The sequence below is a fragment of the Nerophis ophidion genome, linkage group LG03 (assembly GCF_033978795.1).
Source record: "Nerophis ophidion isolate RoL-2023_Sa linkage group LG03, RoL_Noph_v1.0, whole genome shotgun sequence".
Classification (NCBI taxonomy): Eukaryota; Metazoa; Chordata; class Actinopteri; order Syngnathiformes; family Syngnathidae; genus Nerophis; species Nerophis ophidion.
Genome location: NC_084613.1, coordinates 7250289 through 7267000, shown reverse-complemented (window position 1 = coordinate 7267000; position 16712 = coordinate 7250289). Strand labels below are relative to the sequence as shown.

Here is a 16712-nt window from a genome sequence, read left to right as displayed (position 1 = left end):
GTGGGAGTACTTGTTATTTGGGGCTATATAAATGAACATTGATTGATTGATTGATTGATAGATTGGTTTGATATCCAAATGTGTGTTTAGGAAGGTATTTATGTCACTAACTAACAATGTAAACAAGGCAAAAACATAATTAAAGAAGGTAATCATTGCAATTCTACAGTGGGAGCACTTGTTATTTGGGGCTATATAAATATTGATTGATTGATTTATTGATTTGTTATATAAATCTGCGTTTAGGAAGGTATTTATGTCACTAACTAACAATGTAAACATAGCAAAAACATAATTAAAGAAGGTAATCATTGCAATTCTACAGTGGGAGCACTTGTTATTTGGGGCTATATAAATAAACATTGATTGATTGATTGATTGGTTTGATATCTAAATGTGTGTTTAGGAAGGTATTTATGTCACTAACTAACAATGTAAACATAGCAAAAACATAATTAAAGAAGGTAATCATTGCAATTCTACAGTGGGAGCACTATTTGGTGTCTAAATCGGCGTAGCGAAACTTAAAAGTTAAATTTTTTGAAGTGAATTTTTTTTGGGGGGGCCAAACTCGACAGGACCGCGGTTCCCCGGGGACTGGCTGCGTGACGTCACCAGGCTCCTTTGAGAGAAGCGAGCGAGCTGCAAGAAGCGGTGGGCGTGGCTGTCCGCGTGACGTCACCAGGCTCCCTTGAGAGAAGCCAGCGAGCTGCAAGAAGCGGTGGGCGTGGCTGTCCGCGTGACGTCACCAGCCTGCCCGAGAGAAGCGAGCTGCAAGAAGGCGCACGGAGAAGCCGCGGAGGAGGCGAGCACAAATCAGACATTTCAAGACATTCTTGGACTAGCTGGTAAGACGTAAAGACGTTTCTTGTGGCGCTCCAACATCTATCAGTAGTTTATTCAAGTGTATATGTGTGAACGTCACGGCTAATGCTAATGCTAACGGCGGGCTCCGAGGCCTGCTTGGTAGCTAGGCCGCGGAAGTGCCTCTGTTCGCCGCGTACTTAAATCGATACTCCGGCCCTTAAAGCGAGTGAGCAACGGACGCCAGTCGTTTGGTGTTTTCAGCACCTTTGTGACGCCGTTCAGTCGCTCACTGACGCCGCTTGGAACCGCAACGGACGGTCCAGGCTGCTAGCATCGTGGCTAATGCTAATGCTAACGCTCGTAAGTTTTCCTCCAATTGCAGCTCATTTTTTGACCACAAACACTCTTAAAAGCTTACTGAAATGAGATTTTCTTATTTAAACGGGGATAGCAGGTCCATTCTATGTGTCATACTTGGTCATTTCGCGATATTGCCATATTTTTGCTGAAAGGATTTAGTAGAGAACATCGACTTTTGGTTGCTAATAAAAGAAGTCTTGCCTGTACCGGAAGTAGCAGATGATGTGTGCGTGACGTCACGGGTTGTGGGGCTCCTCACATTGTTTACAATCACGGCCACCATCAGCGAGAGCGATTCGGAACGAGAAAGCGACGATTTCCCCGTTAAAGGCCTACTGAAACCCACAACTACCGACCACGCAGTCTGATAGTTTATATATCAACGATGAAATATTAACATAGTTAGTTTACTAAATTACAATTTTAAATTTCCCGCGGAATTTCTCGTTGAAAACGTCGCGGGATGAAGACATGTGTTTGTGACGTCTCGGGTTGGAGGGGACATATTAGCCCAGCACCACACACACGGCTAAAAGTCGTCTCTTTTCATCGCATAATTACACAGTAATTTGGACATCTGTGTTGCTGAATTTTTTGCAATTTGTTCAATTAATAATGAAGACGTCAAAGAAGACGTCATACCCCTTTAATGTAGTATGGAGAAGAATGTTTTAATGTAGACACATGGAATCATCATACTGCTGTGATTATATCAATCAATCAATCAATGTTTACTTATATAGCCCTAAATCACTAGTGTCTCAAAGGGCTGCACAAACCACCACGACATCCTCGGTAGGCCCACATAAGGGCAAGGAAAACTCACACCCAGTGGGACGTCGGTGACAATGATGACTATGAGAACCTTGGAGAGGAGGAAAGCAATGGATGTCGAGCGGGTCTAACATGATACTGTGAAAGTTCAATCCACAATGGATCCAACACAGTCGCGAGAGTCCAGTCCAAAGCGGATCCAATACAGCAGCGAGAGTCCCGTTCACAGCGGAGCCAGCAGGAAACCAAAGCAGAGGCGGATCAGAGATGTCCCCAGCCGATACACAGGCAAGCAGTACATGGCCACCGGATCGGACCGGACCCCTCCACAAGGGAGAGTGAGACATAGAAGAAAAAGAAAAGAAACGGCAGATCAACTGGTCTAAAAAGGGAGTCTATTTAAAGGCTAGAGTATACAGATGAGTTTTAAGGTGAGACTTAAATGCTTCTACTGAGGTAGCATCTCGAACTGTTACCGGGAGGGCGTTCCAGAGTACTGGAGCCCGAACGGAAAACGCTCTATAGCCCGCAGACTTTTTTTGGGCTTTGGGAATCACTAATAAGCCGGAGTCCTTTGAAGGCAGATTTCTTGCCGGGACATATGGTACAATACAATCGGCAAGATAGGATGGAGCTAGACCGTGTAGTATTTTATACGTAAGTAGTAAAACCTTAAAGTCACATCTTAAGTGCACAGGAAGCCAGTGCAGATGAGCCAGTACAGGCGTAATGTGATCAAACTTTCTAGTTCTTGTCAAAAGTCTAGCAGCCGCATTTTGTACCAACTGTAATCTTTTAATGCTAGACATGGGGAGACCCGAAAATAATAGGTTACAGTAGTCGAGGCGAGACGTAACAAACGCATGGATAATGATCTCGCCGTCTTTAGTGGACAGAATGGAGCGAATTTTAGCGATATTACGGAGATGAAAGAAGGCCGTTTTAGTAACGCTTTTAATGTGTGCCTCAAAGGAGAGAGTTGGGTCGAAGATAATACCCAGATTCTTTACCGTGTCGTCTTGTTTAATTGTTTGGTTGTCAAATGTTTTACCATGAATTGGTTAACGTGGACCCCGACTTAAACAAGTTGAAAAACTTATTCGGGTGTTACCATTTAGTGGTCAATTGTACGGAATATGTACTGTACTGTGCAATCTACTAATAAAAGTATCAATCAATCAATCAGAGTTGTATTATTAAATAGAGTTCGGTGTCTAGCAGGACCGATAATCAGCATTTCGGTTTTTTTGGCGTTGAGTTGCAAAAAGTTAGCGGACATCCATTGTTTAATTTCATTAAGACACGCCTCCAGCTGACTACAATCCGGCGTGTTGGTCAGCTTTAGGGGCATGTAGTCATCAGCATAACAGTGAAAGCTAATACCGTATTTGCGTATGACGTCACCTAGCGGCAGCATGTAGATGCTGAAGAGTGCAGGGCCAAGGACCGAACCCTGGGAAACTCCACACGTTACCTTAACATAGTCCGAGGTCATACTGTTATGGGAGACACACTGCATCCTATCAGTAAGATAAGAGTTAAACCAAGACAGGGCTAAGTCTGACATACCAATTCGTGTTTTGATACGTTCTAATAAAATATTATGATCGACGGTATCAAAAGCAGCGCTAAGATCGAGGAGCAGCAACATAGATGACGCATCAGAATCCATCATTAGCAATAAATCATTAGTCATTTTTGCATCAAGTGTTCATTCTAGGCCAAGGCACAATATCGTAATATATATCGTATATCGCAATTTGGCATAAAAATATGGCAATATTAATAAAAGCCAATATCGCCCAGCCCTAGTTACACCCCTAATGTACTGTAATTGGAAGGTAAATAACTTTTTTCCCCTAAAAAAATTTAACTTAAATACTGAACATCTTAAAGTGCATTTTTTCCCCCAGTTGGAAAAACAAGATCGGGTTGTTACCGTCACGTGACCATGAAATTCTCGCTAGTTGATGGGCGTGTATTGCCCATCCAATTTGAAGCTGAAATTTTATCAGAACGGGACACTTGTTTTATTTATCATATTTTATTACGCCTACCTTTTGATGCTTTGCGGGACCATTCACTGGCAAGTAAGCGAGTTTTGTTTGTGCTTCTTCTTTGTGTTAACCTCTCATCTAGACAAAGATTGTGAATGGTCAGGTAATTCTACCGTGGAATAAACCTGCTCAGGTGCTGTGAGCGTTGCACAGAGTGAGATTTTTCTTCTCAGCCTCTCATGGTTAATTACAACCTAAATGTCAATTAATCGTACAGCCCCAGCTACCATTGTTATTACACATAACTCCTAGCAGTGTTTACATACTTTAGTGGTCAAAAGTGTACGTACACTTGTAAAGAACATAAAGTCATGGCTGTCTTGAGTTTCCAATCAATTTTACGACTCTAATTTTCTGTGATGTAGTGATTGGAACACATACTTGTTGGTCACAAAAAACAACAACTTTCCTCCAAAAAGTCTTGTCTTTGTCCATGTTTATGTCAGATGAAACAAAAATCGAGCTGTTTGGCCACAATTCCCAGCAATGTTTGGAGGAGAAAAGGTGTGGCCTTTAATCCCAGGAACACTAACCTACAGTCAAGCATGGTGGTGGTAGTATTATGCTTTGGGCCTGTTTTGCTGCCAATGGAACAATGAAAAAGGAGGATTACCTCCAAATTCTTCAGGACAAGCTAGAATAATCAGCCCGGAGGTTGGGTCTTGGGTGCAATTGACAATGACTCCAATCGTCAAAACTGGCTAAATGAGGCTATAATGAAGGTTTTAGAACGGCCTTCCCAAAGTCCTGACTTAAAGGTGTGGACAATGTTGAAGAAACAAGTCCATGTCAGAAAAGCAACACATTTAGCTGAACTGTGGCAATTTTGTGGTGAAAAATGGAAGCAGAAGCTTGTGGATGGCTACCAAAAGCACCTTATTGCAGAAAAAACTTGCCAAGGGACATGTAAGCAAATATTAACATTGCTGTATGTAGGGGTGTAACGGTATTTGTATTGAACCGTTTCGGTACGGGGGTTTCGGTTCGGTTTCGGAGGTGTACCGAACGAGTACACATGCTAGCAGCGACCGGGCTAGGACCACATGCCAAAGATGGAGGACCCTCCTGCCTCGTTATGATTTTTCGTTTGGGAACACTTTGGCTGCGCAATACAACAATGGAAGACAGAGGTTTGTTGACCTTGTTCAGCAGCTGCTTCTGACAACACGTCAAACGTGTGTTGCATCTTTCCTGCTTCCGGCTTAAAAAGTGTCCAGGGGCATACTTGCCAACCTTGAGACCTCCGATTTCGGGAGGTGGGGGTCGGGGGTGGAGCGTGGGGCATGGTTAAGAGTCAAATATTTAATATATATATATATATATATATATATATATATATACATATATATATATGTATATGTATATGTGTGGGAAAAATCACAAGACTACTTCATCTCTACAGAACTGTTTCATGAGGGGTTCCCTCAATCATCAGGAGATTTTTTTTTTAAATGATTGAGACTTTTATTAAAAAAAAAAAATCTCCTGATGATTGAGGGAACCCCTCATGAAACAGTTCTGTAGAGATGAAGTAGTCTTGTGATTTTTCCCACACCTACATATTGCGCTCTACCACGGTATCGAGCACTATTCTCTGGATAATCCAATCAAGACATATATATATATATATATATGTCTAAAATATATAATACTTGACTTTCAGTGAATTCTAGCTATATATATATTTTTTTTTCTTATTATATATATATATATATATATATATATATATATATATATATATATATATATATATATATATATATATATATATATATATATATATATAAGAAAATAATAGAATTTCAGTGTTCATTTATTTACACATACACACACACAACACTCATCTACTCATTGTTGAGTTAAGGGTTGAAAAGTCCGTCTTTCTTCTATTCTCTGTCACCATTTTTGTAACAACAGCTAGTCTCTCTGGCAGAGAAGAAGTCTAGCAAAACTCCTTGCCATCATGGACAACACCTCCCGCCCACTACACTCGGACCATGCGGAGAGAATGAGCACGTTCAGGCTCAGACTCGGAACACGGAACGACACAGGATGTCCTTCATACAGACAGCCATCAGACTGTATAATGCATATGTTCCTTGACTGCACTTAAATGTAGAATATATTTATATTATTCATATATTATATATATAATATATTATCATTGTTTATTGTGAGCGAACTGTGGTGCTGAATTAAAGAAAGTACATTCTATTCTACATTCTATTCTATGTACAGTAAATGGCAGTATTGTCCTGTTTAAGAGTGTCACAAGTTCACAACATCGGAGTGTACGGCAGACAAACTGCTTTACGGCAGACGAAAATATGACTGCTGTTGTGTGTTATTACCGGGCTGGGAGGACTTTAATGAAACTGCCTAACAATAAACCCACATAAGAAACCAAGAACTCGCCCTCGATCATTCTACAGTTATAACGTCTTTGGGGTAGACACACTCTTTATACTGTGGGAATGCGGACCTGAAAACAGACTGTCGACACGTCACTCAGGTCCGCCTGAATTTCGGGAGAGGCGCTGAATTTCGGGAGTCTCCCGGAAAATCCGGGAGGGTTGGCAAGTATGTCCAGGGGAGACACTCCTCCAGGGCTGATGTATTCTCGGGGGCAAAACCCTTTACTCTACCCGGCAGTGGGTCTCCGCAGCTCCGGACTCCAGGGTAAATGAAAAGTCCGGCAAGTAGTTGCAAATTGTGGCTTTATTGAAGTCTTGCACACAGCCAATCCAACAAAACACCAGCCGCACTCGCGCTAAGCTCCCTCACCTCGCTCGCCCACACACTCACTGACGTCACATATTAATGGGCCAGACACACACACGCTACTCTCATAACACAGTGGTTCTCAACCTTTTTTCCAGTGATGTACCCCCTGTGAACGTTTTTTTTTTTAATTCAAGTGTCCCTTAATCAGAGCAAAGCATTTTTGTTTGAATAAAAGAGATAAAGAAGTCAAATACAGCACTATGTCATCAGTTTCTGATTTATTAAATTGTATAACAGTGCAAAATATTGCTCATCTGTAGTGGTCTTTCTTGAACTATTTGGAAAGAAAGATATAAAAATAACTAAAAACTTGTTGAAAAATAAACTTGTGATTCAATTATATATAAAGATTTCTACACATAGAAGTAATCATCAACTTAAAGTGCCCTCTTTTGGGGATTGTAATAGAGATAAAATAAAACAAACATGTTTACTTGACCCACTTCCTGGGAAACTTATCAAGGAGCTTTTTGTATTATTAGGTCCATCAGTGCTAAATATTATAAACTTATCACTTTCCTCGGGCACTGTTCCCCTTGCATTCAAAAAAGCGGTTATTCATCCTCTCCTTAAAAGACCTAACCTCGATCCTGACCTCATGGTAAACTACCGACCGGTGTCTCACCTTCCCTTTATTTCGAAAATCCTCGAAAAAATTGTTGCAGAGCAGCTAAATGAGCACTTAGCGTTTAACAATCTATGTGAAACCTTTCAATCCGGTTTCAGGGCAAATCACTCGACTGAGACAGCCCTCGCAAAATTGACTAATGATCTATTGCTAACGATGGACTCTGATGCGTCATCTATGTTGCTGCTCCTCGATCTTAGCGCTGCTTTCGATACCGTCGATCATAATATTTTATTAGAGCGTATCAAAACACGAATTGGTATGTCAGACTCAGCCCTGTCATGGTTTAACTCTTATCTTACTGATAGGATGCAGTGCGTCTCCCATAACAGTGTGACCTCGGACTATGTTAAGGTAACGTGTGGAGTTCCCCAGGGTTCGGTCCTTGGCCCTGTACTCTTCAGCATCTACATGCTGCCGCTGGGTGACGTCATACGCAAATACGGTATTAGCTTTCACTGTTATGCTGATGACACCCAACTCTACATGCCCCTAAAGCTGACCAACACGCTGGATTGTAGTCAGCTGGAGGCGTGTCTTAATGAAATTAAACAATGGATGTCCGCTAACTTTTTGCAACTTAATGCCAAAAAAACGGAAATGCTGATTATCGGTCCTGCTAGACACCGACCTCTATTTAATAATACAACTTTAACATTTGACAACCAAATAATAAAACAAGGTGACTCTGTAAAAAATCTGGGTATTATCTTCGACCCAACTCTCTCATTTGAGTCACACATTAAAAGCGTTACTAAAACGGCCTTCTTTCATCTCCGTAATATCCTTTTGTGGGTTCTTCCGAGGATGTTGTAGTCGTAATGATTTGTGCAGTCCTTTGAGACATTTGTGATTTGGGGCTATATAAATAAACATTGATTGATTGATTGAGATCCATCTGGATTCATGAACTTAATTCTAAACATTTCTTCACAAAAAAAGCTATCTTTAACATTAATATTTATGGAAAATGTCCACAAAAAACGGAATATGTACTGTACTGTGCAATCAATCATTTAAAAAAAGCACTTTATATGTAGAAAGGAAACCATTCTGAACTTTATCTTTAGTTTTTATGTTATATATGTAGACAACATTAACCCTGGAAATGGACACTGTGTGTATATGTATGTTATGCCATTGTTTACAAATTTGGTAAATAAATAAATGTGTATTTTGTTTTTTTACTGTACCGAACCATGACCTCTAAACCGAGGTACGTACCGAACCGACATTTAGTATACTTTTGATTGCTCACATTTCCAGTAGAGCCATAATAAATTCATAAAAGAAGCAAACTTCATGAATGTTTTTTTTTGTGAGCAACAAGTATGTGCTCCAATCACTACATCACAAACAAATAAGAGTTGTAGAAACGGTTGGAAAGTCAAGACAGCCATGACATCATCTTCTTTACAAGTGTATGTACACTTTTGACCACCACTGTACTAACCTGCACTACCAATTCTCCAAAGTGTGGTGTAAAGATGGCTCAGCACAGGCGAGTCAAGTATCAGCATAGCTGCTGAATAATTTGTCTTATGTTACTACACAATGTTGGACTTCTCCATACTAACATAAGTCTTGAATACTTCTTAGTCCTTGGCTCCTTAGCGAGCATACCTGATGCACGTATTAGTTGCGTATGTATTATTACCTTGCATGCATAGTATAATATTGATGTATGATTTCATTCTATCCTTATTCAGCCTCTGGAGCAGTGAAGTGTCTTCATGGCAGTTCGTAGAGGACACATTCAGTACTTGGATGTAAGTTGTTACGGATCGATACCGTTCTTTTTAGGGTTGAAGTGTGCATCACAGCGTCAGTGCCCCTAGAGCGAAAGTTACTGCTAACTTACATCCGTGCCAATAAATGGGAGCGTGAACCTGAATCGGTGCCCTGTGGCGGTTTGCTTATAACCTGCAGAAGGTTCCAGCTTTATGGTTCTTCAATGGAGCTCTGTCCTGGTGACAATGTGGTCTCTTCTCTTCAGCCTCACTATGTCTCCGCCAACAGCCGGCTTTGCAGATTTAGACAAAATATCAAATGAAACGCACCATTGGTAGCCACAGTCTTCACTTTGCTGCACTGATATTTTTTCTCGATGTTCACTGCCTAATAAAAGGCCTGAAAGTATATAGTAGGGATGCACCGATTAATCGGTAACCGAATATGGCAAAAAAAGCCACATTCGGCCTTCGGTGGAATGAGTTAAAAACAAGGCCGAATAGTGGCGTGTGACGCAATTTTTTGACGATGTGACGCAATCAACCAATGTGTAGTGACGCGGTGACGTTGGGATATGTTGTGTACCTGTATGAGGTTACAAGCACACACTTAATTGAGATTTAGTGGGGCCTCTGTTTACATTATTAGCATATCTACTGTGGCTAAGCAAACTTTTGCCAAAGGGACAATAATTCATTTGTTGTGGGTTTATCCATTTTAATGCACTTTATTTTTTTTTGGAATGCATGTTTTGTTTGAAGGCCTAATAGAAATCAATCAATCAATGTTTATTTATATAGCCCCAAATCACAAATGTCTCAAAGGACTGCACAAATCATTACGACTACGACATCCTCGGAAGAACCCACAAAAGGGCAAGGAAAACTCACACCCAGTGGGCAGGGAGAATTCACATCCAGTGGGACGCCAGTGACAATGCTGACTATGAGAAACCTTGGAGAGGACCTCAGATGTGGGCAACCCCCCCCCCCCCGAAAGCAATGGATGTCGAGCGGGTCTAAGATGATACTGTGAAAGTTCAATCCATAGTGGCTCCAACACAGCCGCGAGAGTTCAGTTCAAGCGGATCCAAGACAGCAGCGAGAGTCCCGTCCACAGGAAACCATCTCAAGCGGATCAGCAGCGTAGAGATGTCCCCAACCGATACACAGGCGAGCGGTCCATCCTGGGTCCCTACGAGCGGTCCATCCTGGGTCTCGACTCTGGACAGCCAGTACTTCATCCATGGTCATCGGACCGGACCTCCTCCACAAGGGAGGGGGGGACATAGGAGAAAGAAAAGAAGCGGCAGATCAACTGGTCTAAAAAGGAGGTCTATTTAAAGGCTAGAGTATACAGATGAGTTTTAAGGTGAGACTTAAATGCTTCTACTGAGGTAGCATCTCGAACTGTTACCGGGAGGGCATTCCAGAGTACTGGAGCCCGAACGGAAAACGCTCTATAGCCCGCAGACTTTTTTTGGGCTCTAGGAATCACTAATAAGCCGGAGTCTTTTGAACGCAGATTTCTTGCCGGGACATATGGTACAATACAATCTGCAAGATAGGCTGGAGCTAGACCGTGTAGTATTTTATACGTAAGTAGTAAAACCTTAAAGTCACATCTTAAGTGCACAGGAAGCCAGTGCAGGCGTAATGTGATCAAACTTTCTTGTTCTTGTCAAAAGTCTAGCAGCCGCATTTTGTACCAACTGTAATCTTTTAATGCTAGACATGGGGAGACCCGAAAATAATACGTTACAGTAATCGAGGCGAGACGTAACAAAATGAAAAACTTTGTGCTTTTTTTGAAAAGCAAAGGCTACTGGAATATTTAAAAAATTCAATATTCAATAAAATATTACTTTATTTGAAAAACATGTCTTAATATTTATTCTAGGCTATTTATGCAATATTAAAAAAATTGTGAAAAACTGCATTCATTATTCGGTCTTCGGCCAAGCGTTTAAATTTTATTCGGCTTCGGCCACAAATTTTCATTTCGGTGCATCCCTAGTAAATAGAGTAGAGAGCACGTGATTCTGCAAGGCATTGTGGGGCCCTGGTCGCCATTTCTGCTTATGTTTACATAGCTTGACTTTGAAAGAGGCAGCAACAAAATGGAATGTTCAAACCCCGAAAGCAGTGAAGTTGTCAGTTGTGTAAATGGTAAATAAAAAGAGAATACAATGATTTGCAAATCCTTTTCAACTTGTATTCAATTGAATAGACTGCAAAGACAAGATACTTAACGTTCACACAGGAAAACATAATTTTTGCAAATATTAGCTCATCTGGACAACATGTTTCAAAAAAGCTGGCACAAGTGGCAAAAAAGACTGATAAAGTTGAGGAATGCTCATCAAAGACTTATTTGGAACATCCCACAGGTGAACAGGCTAATTGGGAACAGGTGGGTGCCGTGATTGGGTATAAAACCAGCTTCCATGAAAAGCTCACTCATTCACAAACAAGGACGGGGCGAGGGTCACCACTTTGTCAACAAATGCCTGTGAAAATTGTTTAGGAACAGCATTTCTCAAGCAGCTGTTGCAAGGAATTTAGGGATTTCACTATCTGCGCTCCGTAATATCATCAAAATCACTGCACATAAGCCATGATATTACAGACTTTGGATCCCTCAGGCGGTACTGCATCAAAAAGGGACATCATTGTGTAAAGGATATCACCACATGGGCTTAGGAACACTTCAGAAAACCACTGTCAGTAACTACAGCTGGTCGCTACATCTATAAGTGCAAGTTACTATGCAAAGCCAAAGACATTTATCAACAACACCCAGAAACGCCGCCGATGGACTGATGCAAAGTAGAAAAGTGTTCTGTGGTCTGACGAGTACACATTTCAAATTGTTTTTGGAAACCGTGGGCGTCACGTCCTTTGCAACAAAGGGAAAAAGAACCATCCGGACTGTTCTAGGGTGAAAGTGTGAAAGTCAGCATGTGTGATGGTATGGGGGTGTATTAGTGGCCAAGGCATGGGTAACTTACACATCTGTGAAGGCACCATTAATGCTGAATAAGTACATACAGCTTTTGGAGGAACATACAAGGGGGCAAAAAAGTATTTAGTCAGCCAGCAATTGTGCAAGTTCTCCCACTTAAAATGATGACAGAGGTCTGTAATTTTCATCATAGGTACACTTCAACTGTGAGAGACAGAATGTGAAAAAAAAAAATCCAGGTATTCACATTGTAGGAATTTTAAATAATTTATTTGTAAATTATAGTGGAAAAATAAGTATTTGGTCACTTCAAACACGGAAGATCTCTTGGTTCTCACTGACCTGTAACTTCTTCTTTAAGAAGCTCTTCTGTCCTCCACTCGTTACCTGTATTAATGGAACCTGTTTGAACTCGTTATCTGTATAAAAGACACACGTCCACAGCCTCAAACAGTCAGACTCCAAACTCCACTATGGCCAAGACCAAAGAGCTGTCGAAGGACACCAGGAAAATAATTGTAGACCTGCACCAGACTGGGAAGAGCAACCAGCTCGACGTGGAAAATATCATAAAAATATCTACTGTGGGAGCAATTATCAGAAAATGGAAGACATACAAGACCACTAATAATCTCCCTCGATCTGGGGCTCCACGCAAGATCTCATCCTGTGGGGTCAAAAAGATCATGAGAACGGTGAGCAAAAATCCCAGAACACCTAGTGAATGACTTGCCGAGAGCTGAGACCAAAGTAACAAATGTTACCATCAGTAACACACTACGCCGACAGGGAATCAAATCCTGCAGTGCCAGACGTGTCCCCCTGCTTAAGCCAGTTCATGTCCAAGCCCGTCTGAAGTTTGTTAGAGAGCACACGGATGATACAGCAGAGGATTGGGAGAATGTCATGTGGTCAGATGAAACCAAAATATAACTTTTTGGTATAAACTCGTCGTGTTTGGAGGAAGAAGAATACTGAGTTGCATCCCAAGAACACCACACCTACTGTGAAGCATGGGGGTGGAAACATCATGCTTTGGGGCTGTTTTTCTGCTAAGGGGACCGGACGACTGATCCGTGTTAAGGAAAGAATGAATGGGGCCATGTATCGTGAGATTTTGAGCCAAAACCTCCTTCCATCAGTGAGAGCTTTGAAGATGAAACGTGGCTAGGTCTTCCAGCATGACAATGATCCCAAAGAAGTGGCTCCGTAAGAAGCATTTGAAAGTCCTGGAGTGGCCTAGCCAGTCTCCAGACCTCAACCCCATAGAAAATCTGTGGAGGGAGTTGAAAGTCCGTGTTGCTTGGCGACAACCCCACAACATCACTGCTCTCGAGAAGATCTGCATAGAGGAATGGGCCAAAATGCCAGCTACTGTGTGTGCAAACTTGGTAAAGACCTATAGTAGTCCTTTGACCTCTGTTATTACCAACAAAGGTTATATTACAAAGTATTGAGTAGAATTTTGGTTATTGACCAAATACTTATTTTCCACCATAATTTACAAATCAATTATTTAGAATTCCTACAATGTAAATTCCTGGATATTTTTTTTTACATTCTGTCTCTCACAGTTGAAGTGAAGTGAATTATATTTATACAGCGCTTTTCTCTAGTGACTCAAAGCGCTTTACATAATGAAACCCAATATCTAAGTTACATTTAAACCAGTGTGGGTGGCACTGGGAGCAGGTGGGTAAAGTGTCTTGCCCAAGGACACAACGGCAGTGACTAGGATGGCGGAAGCGGGGATCGAACCTGCAACCCTCAAGTTGCTGACACGGCCACTCTACCAACCGAGCTATACCACCCCTGAAGTGTACCTATGATAAAAATTACAGACCTCAGTCATCATTTTAAGTGGGAGAACTTGCACAATCGCTGGCTGACTAAATACTTTTTTGCCCCACTGTATGTTGCCATCCAATCAACGTTATCATGGACGCCCCTGCTTATTTCAGCAAGGCAATGCCAAGCCAGGTATTACAACAGCATGGCTTCATAGTAAAAGAGTGCGGGTTCTAGCCTGGCCTAGACCTGTCTCCCATTGAAAAAGTGTGTTGCAATATGAAGCCTGAAGTACCACAAGGAGACCCCCATTCAAGCAAGAATGGGAAAGAATTCCACTTCAAAAATGTGTCTCCTCAGTTCCCAAACCTTTACTGAGTATTGTTAAAAGGAAAGGCCATGTAACACACTGGTAAAAATGCATTTTTTGACGTGTTGCTGCCATTAAATTCTAAGTAAATGATTATTAGCAAAAAAAAATGTAGTTTCTCAGTGTGAACATGAAGTATCTTGTCTCTGCAGTCTATTCAATTGAATATTAGTTGAAAAGGATTTGCAAATCATTGTATTCTCTTTTTATTTACCATTTACACAATGCTTTTGTACAAAGGCTCGTGGAATAAAGGAAAATTAGCGGGATTAATCCATACGAACACGTCCAATGGACAAGAGATTTGAATTCATTCATTCTCTAAGCAGATAAACCAAGAAAGAACACAACCATTGTTACTTTCCAAATATTTAAATATGGCGCCTCTTCTCCAAAAATAATAATTTTTGGGGGCGGCATAGCTCGGTTGGTAGAGCGGCCGTGCCGGCAACTTGAGGGTTGCAGGTTCGATTCCCGCTTCCGCCATCCTAGTCACTGCCGTTGTGTCCTTGGGCAAGGCACTTTACCCACCTGCTCCCAGTGCCACCCACACTGGTTTAAATGTAACTTAGATATTGGGTTTCACTATGTAAAGTGCTTTGAGTCACTAGAGAAAAGCGCTATATAAATATACTTCACTTCACTTGTGATTACCCGTGACTATGAGTAAATAGGCCGGGGTCAATATTTTGTGAATTGTGAATTATATTTATATAGCGCTTTTCTCTAGTGACTCAAAGCGCTTTACATAGTGAAACCCAATATCTAAGTTACATTTAAACCAGTGTGGGTGGCACCGGGAACAGGTGGGTCAAGTGTCTTGCCCAAGGACACAACGGCAGTGACTAGGATGGCGGAAGCGGGAATCGAACCTGCAACCCTCAAGTGGCTGGCACGCCCGCCCTACCAACCGAGCTATGTATTATCGTACATTAACCGACGATAAATGAAAAATTTGGTCTGTAGGTTTTCCGGCGTGGACAAAGCATGCTTTACAGTCGTTGGAAAGTGCCATCATTTGTGCTTTTGAGACCTTTGTTTTTTTTGTCAACATCACAGTTCCTAGAAAGAGCTATTCTTTAAAGACATTTGTATTTTGTCTACATCACAGTTGCTAGAAAGAGCATGTAAACTCAAGTGGAAGTTAATTATGCTCTCTGCGCTGCTGATCCGCCTCCGCTTGGGATGGTTTCCTGCTGGCTCCGCTGTGAACGGGACTCTCGCTGCTGTGTTGGATCCGCTTTGGACTGGACTCTCGCGACTGTTGGATCCATTGTGGATTGAACTTTCACAGTATCATGTTAGACCCGCTCGACATCCATTGCTTTCCTCCTCTCCAAGGTTCTCATAGTCATCATTGTCACCGACGTCCCACTGGGTGTGAGTTTTCCTTGCCCTTATGTGGGCCTACCGAGGATGTCGTGGTGGTTTGTGCAGCCCTTTGAGACACTAGTGATTTAGGGCTATATAAGTAAACATTGATTGATTGATTGATATGCAGCACCATGTTTTGAACTTGTTAAAAACTTAGTAGAGTCTTCCATTCGGCCGGGTAAATGTGCTTTTTCATGCAGATTCCCATGAAACCCACAATGCATTGCTTTCACTCCTTCACCCTCTCAGGTCCTTTTTTATTTTCCATCCATCCATCCATCATCTTCCGCTTATCCGAGGTCGGGTCGCGGGGGCAACAGCCTAAGCAGGGAAACCCAGACTTCCCTCTCCCCAGCCACTTCGTCTAGCTCTTTCCCGGGGGATCCCGAGGCGTTCCCAGGCCAGCCGGGAGACATAGTCTTCCCAACGTGTCCTGGGTCTTCCCCGTGGCCTCCTACCGGTTGGACGTGCCCTAAACACCTCTCTAGGGAGGCGTTCGGGTGGCATCCTGACCAGACGCCCGAACCACCTCATCTGGCTCCTCTCGATGTGGAGGAGCAGCGGATTTACTTTGAGTTCCTCCCGGATGGCAGAGCTTCTCACCCTATCTCTAAGGGAGAGACCTGGAAACTAATTTGGGCCGCTTGTACCCGTGATCTTATCCTTTCGGTCATGACCCAAAGCTCATGACCATAGGTGAGGATGGGAACGTAGATCGACCGGTAAATTGAGAGCTTTGCCTTCCGGTTCAGCTCCTTCTTCCCCACAACGGATCGGTACAACGTCCGCATTACTGAAGACGCCGCACCGATCCGCCTGTCGATCTCACGATCCACTCTTCCCCCACTCGTGAACAAGACTCCTAGGTACTGGAACTCCTCCACTTGGGGCAGGGTCTCCTTCCCAACCCGGAGATGGCACTCCACCCTTTTTTTATTTTTCTCAGATCAAATTTGTCTATCAGCACACAACAAGAATACTATGTATTTAGTAGGGGTGTGACGGTACACAAAAAGTTCAGTTCGGTACGTACCTCGGTTCAGAGGTGACGGTTCGGTTCATTTTAGGTACAGTA

General features: G+C 42.2%; 1 protein-coding gene across 2 annotated transcripts in view; it reads left to right on the top strand.

Moving 5' to 3' along the window:
- The first annotated feature begins 689 nt into the window (after positions 1-689).
- Positions 690-16712, top strand: part of LOC133549050 (ELAV-like protein 1) — a 35581-nt gene continuing 19558 nt past the window's right edge. The window contains exons 1-2 of one of the 2 annotated variants that reach the window (XM_061894133.1): positions 690-848; positions 9120-9179. In XM_061894133.1, coding sequence (XP_061750117.1) covers positions 9144-9179 — 36 coding nt within the window. In that variant the 5' untranslated portion in view covers positions 690-848; positions 9120-9143. The remainder of the gene's footprint in view (positions 849-9119; positions 9180-16712) is intronic. The other variant, XM_061894134.1, reaches the window with a different exon arrangement.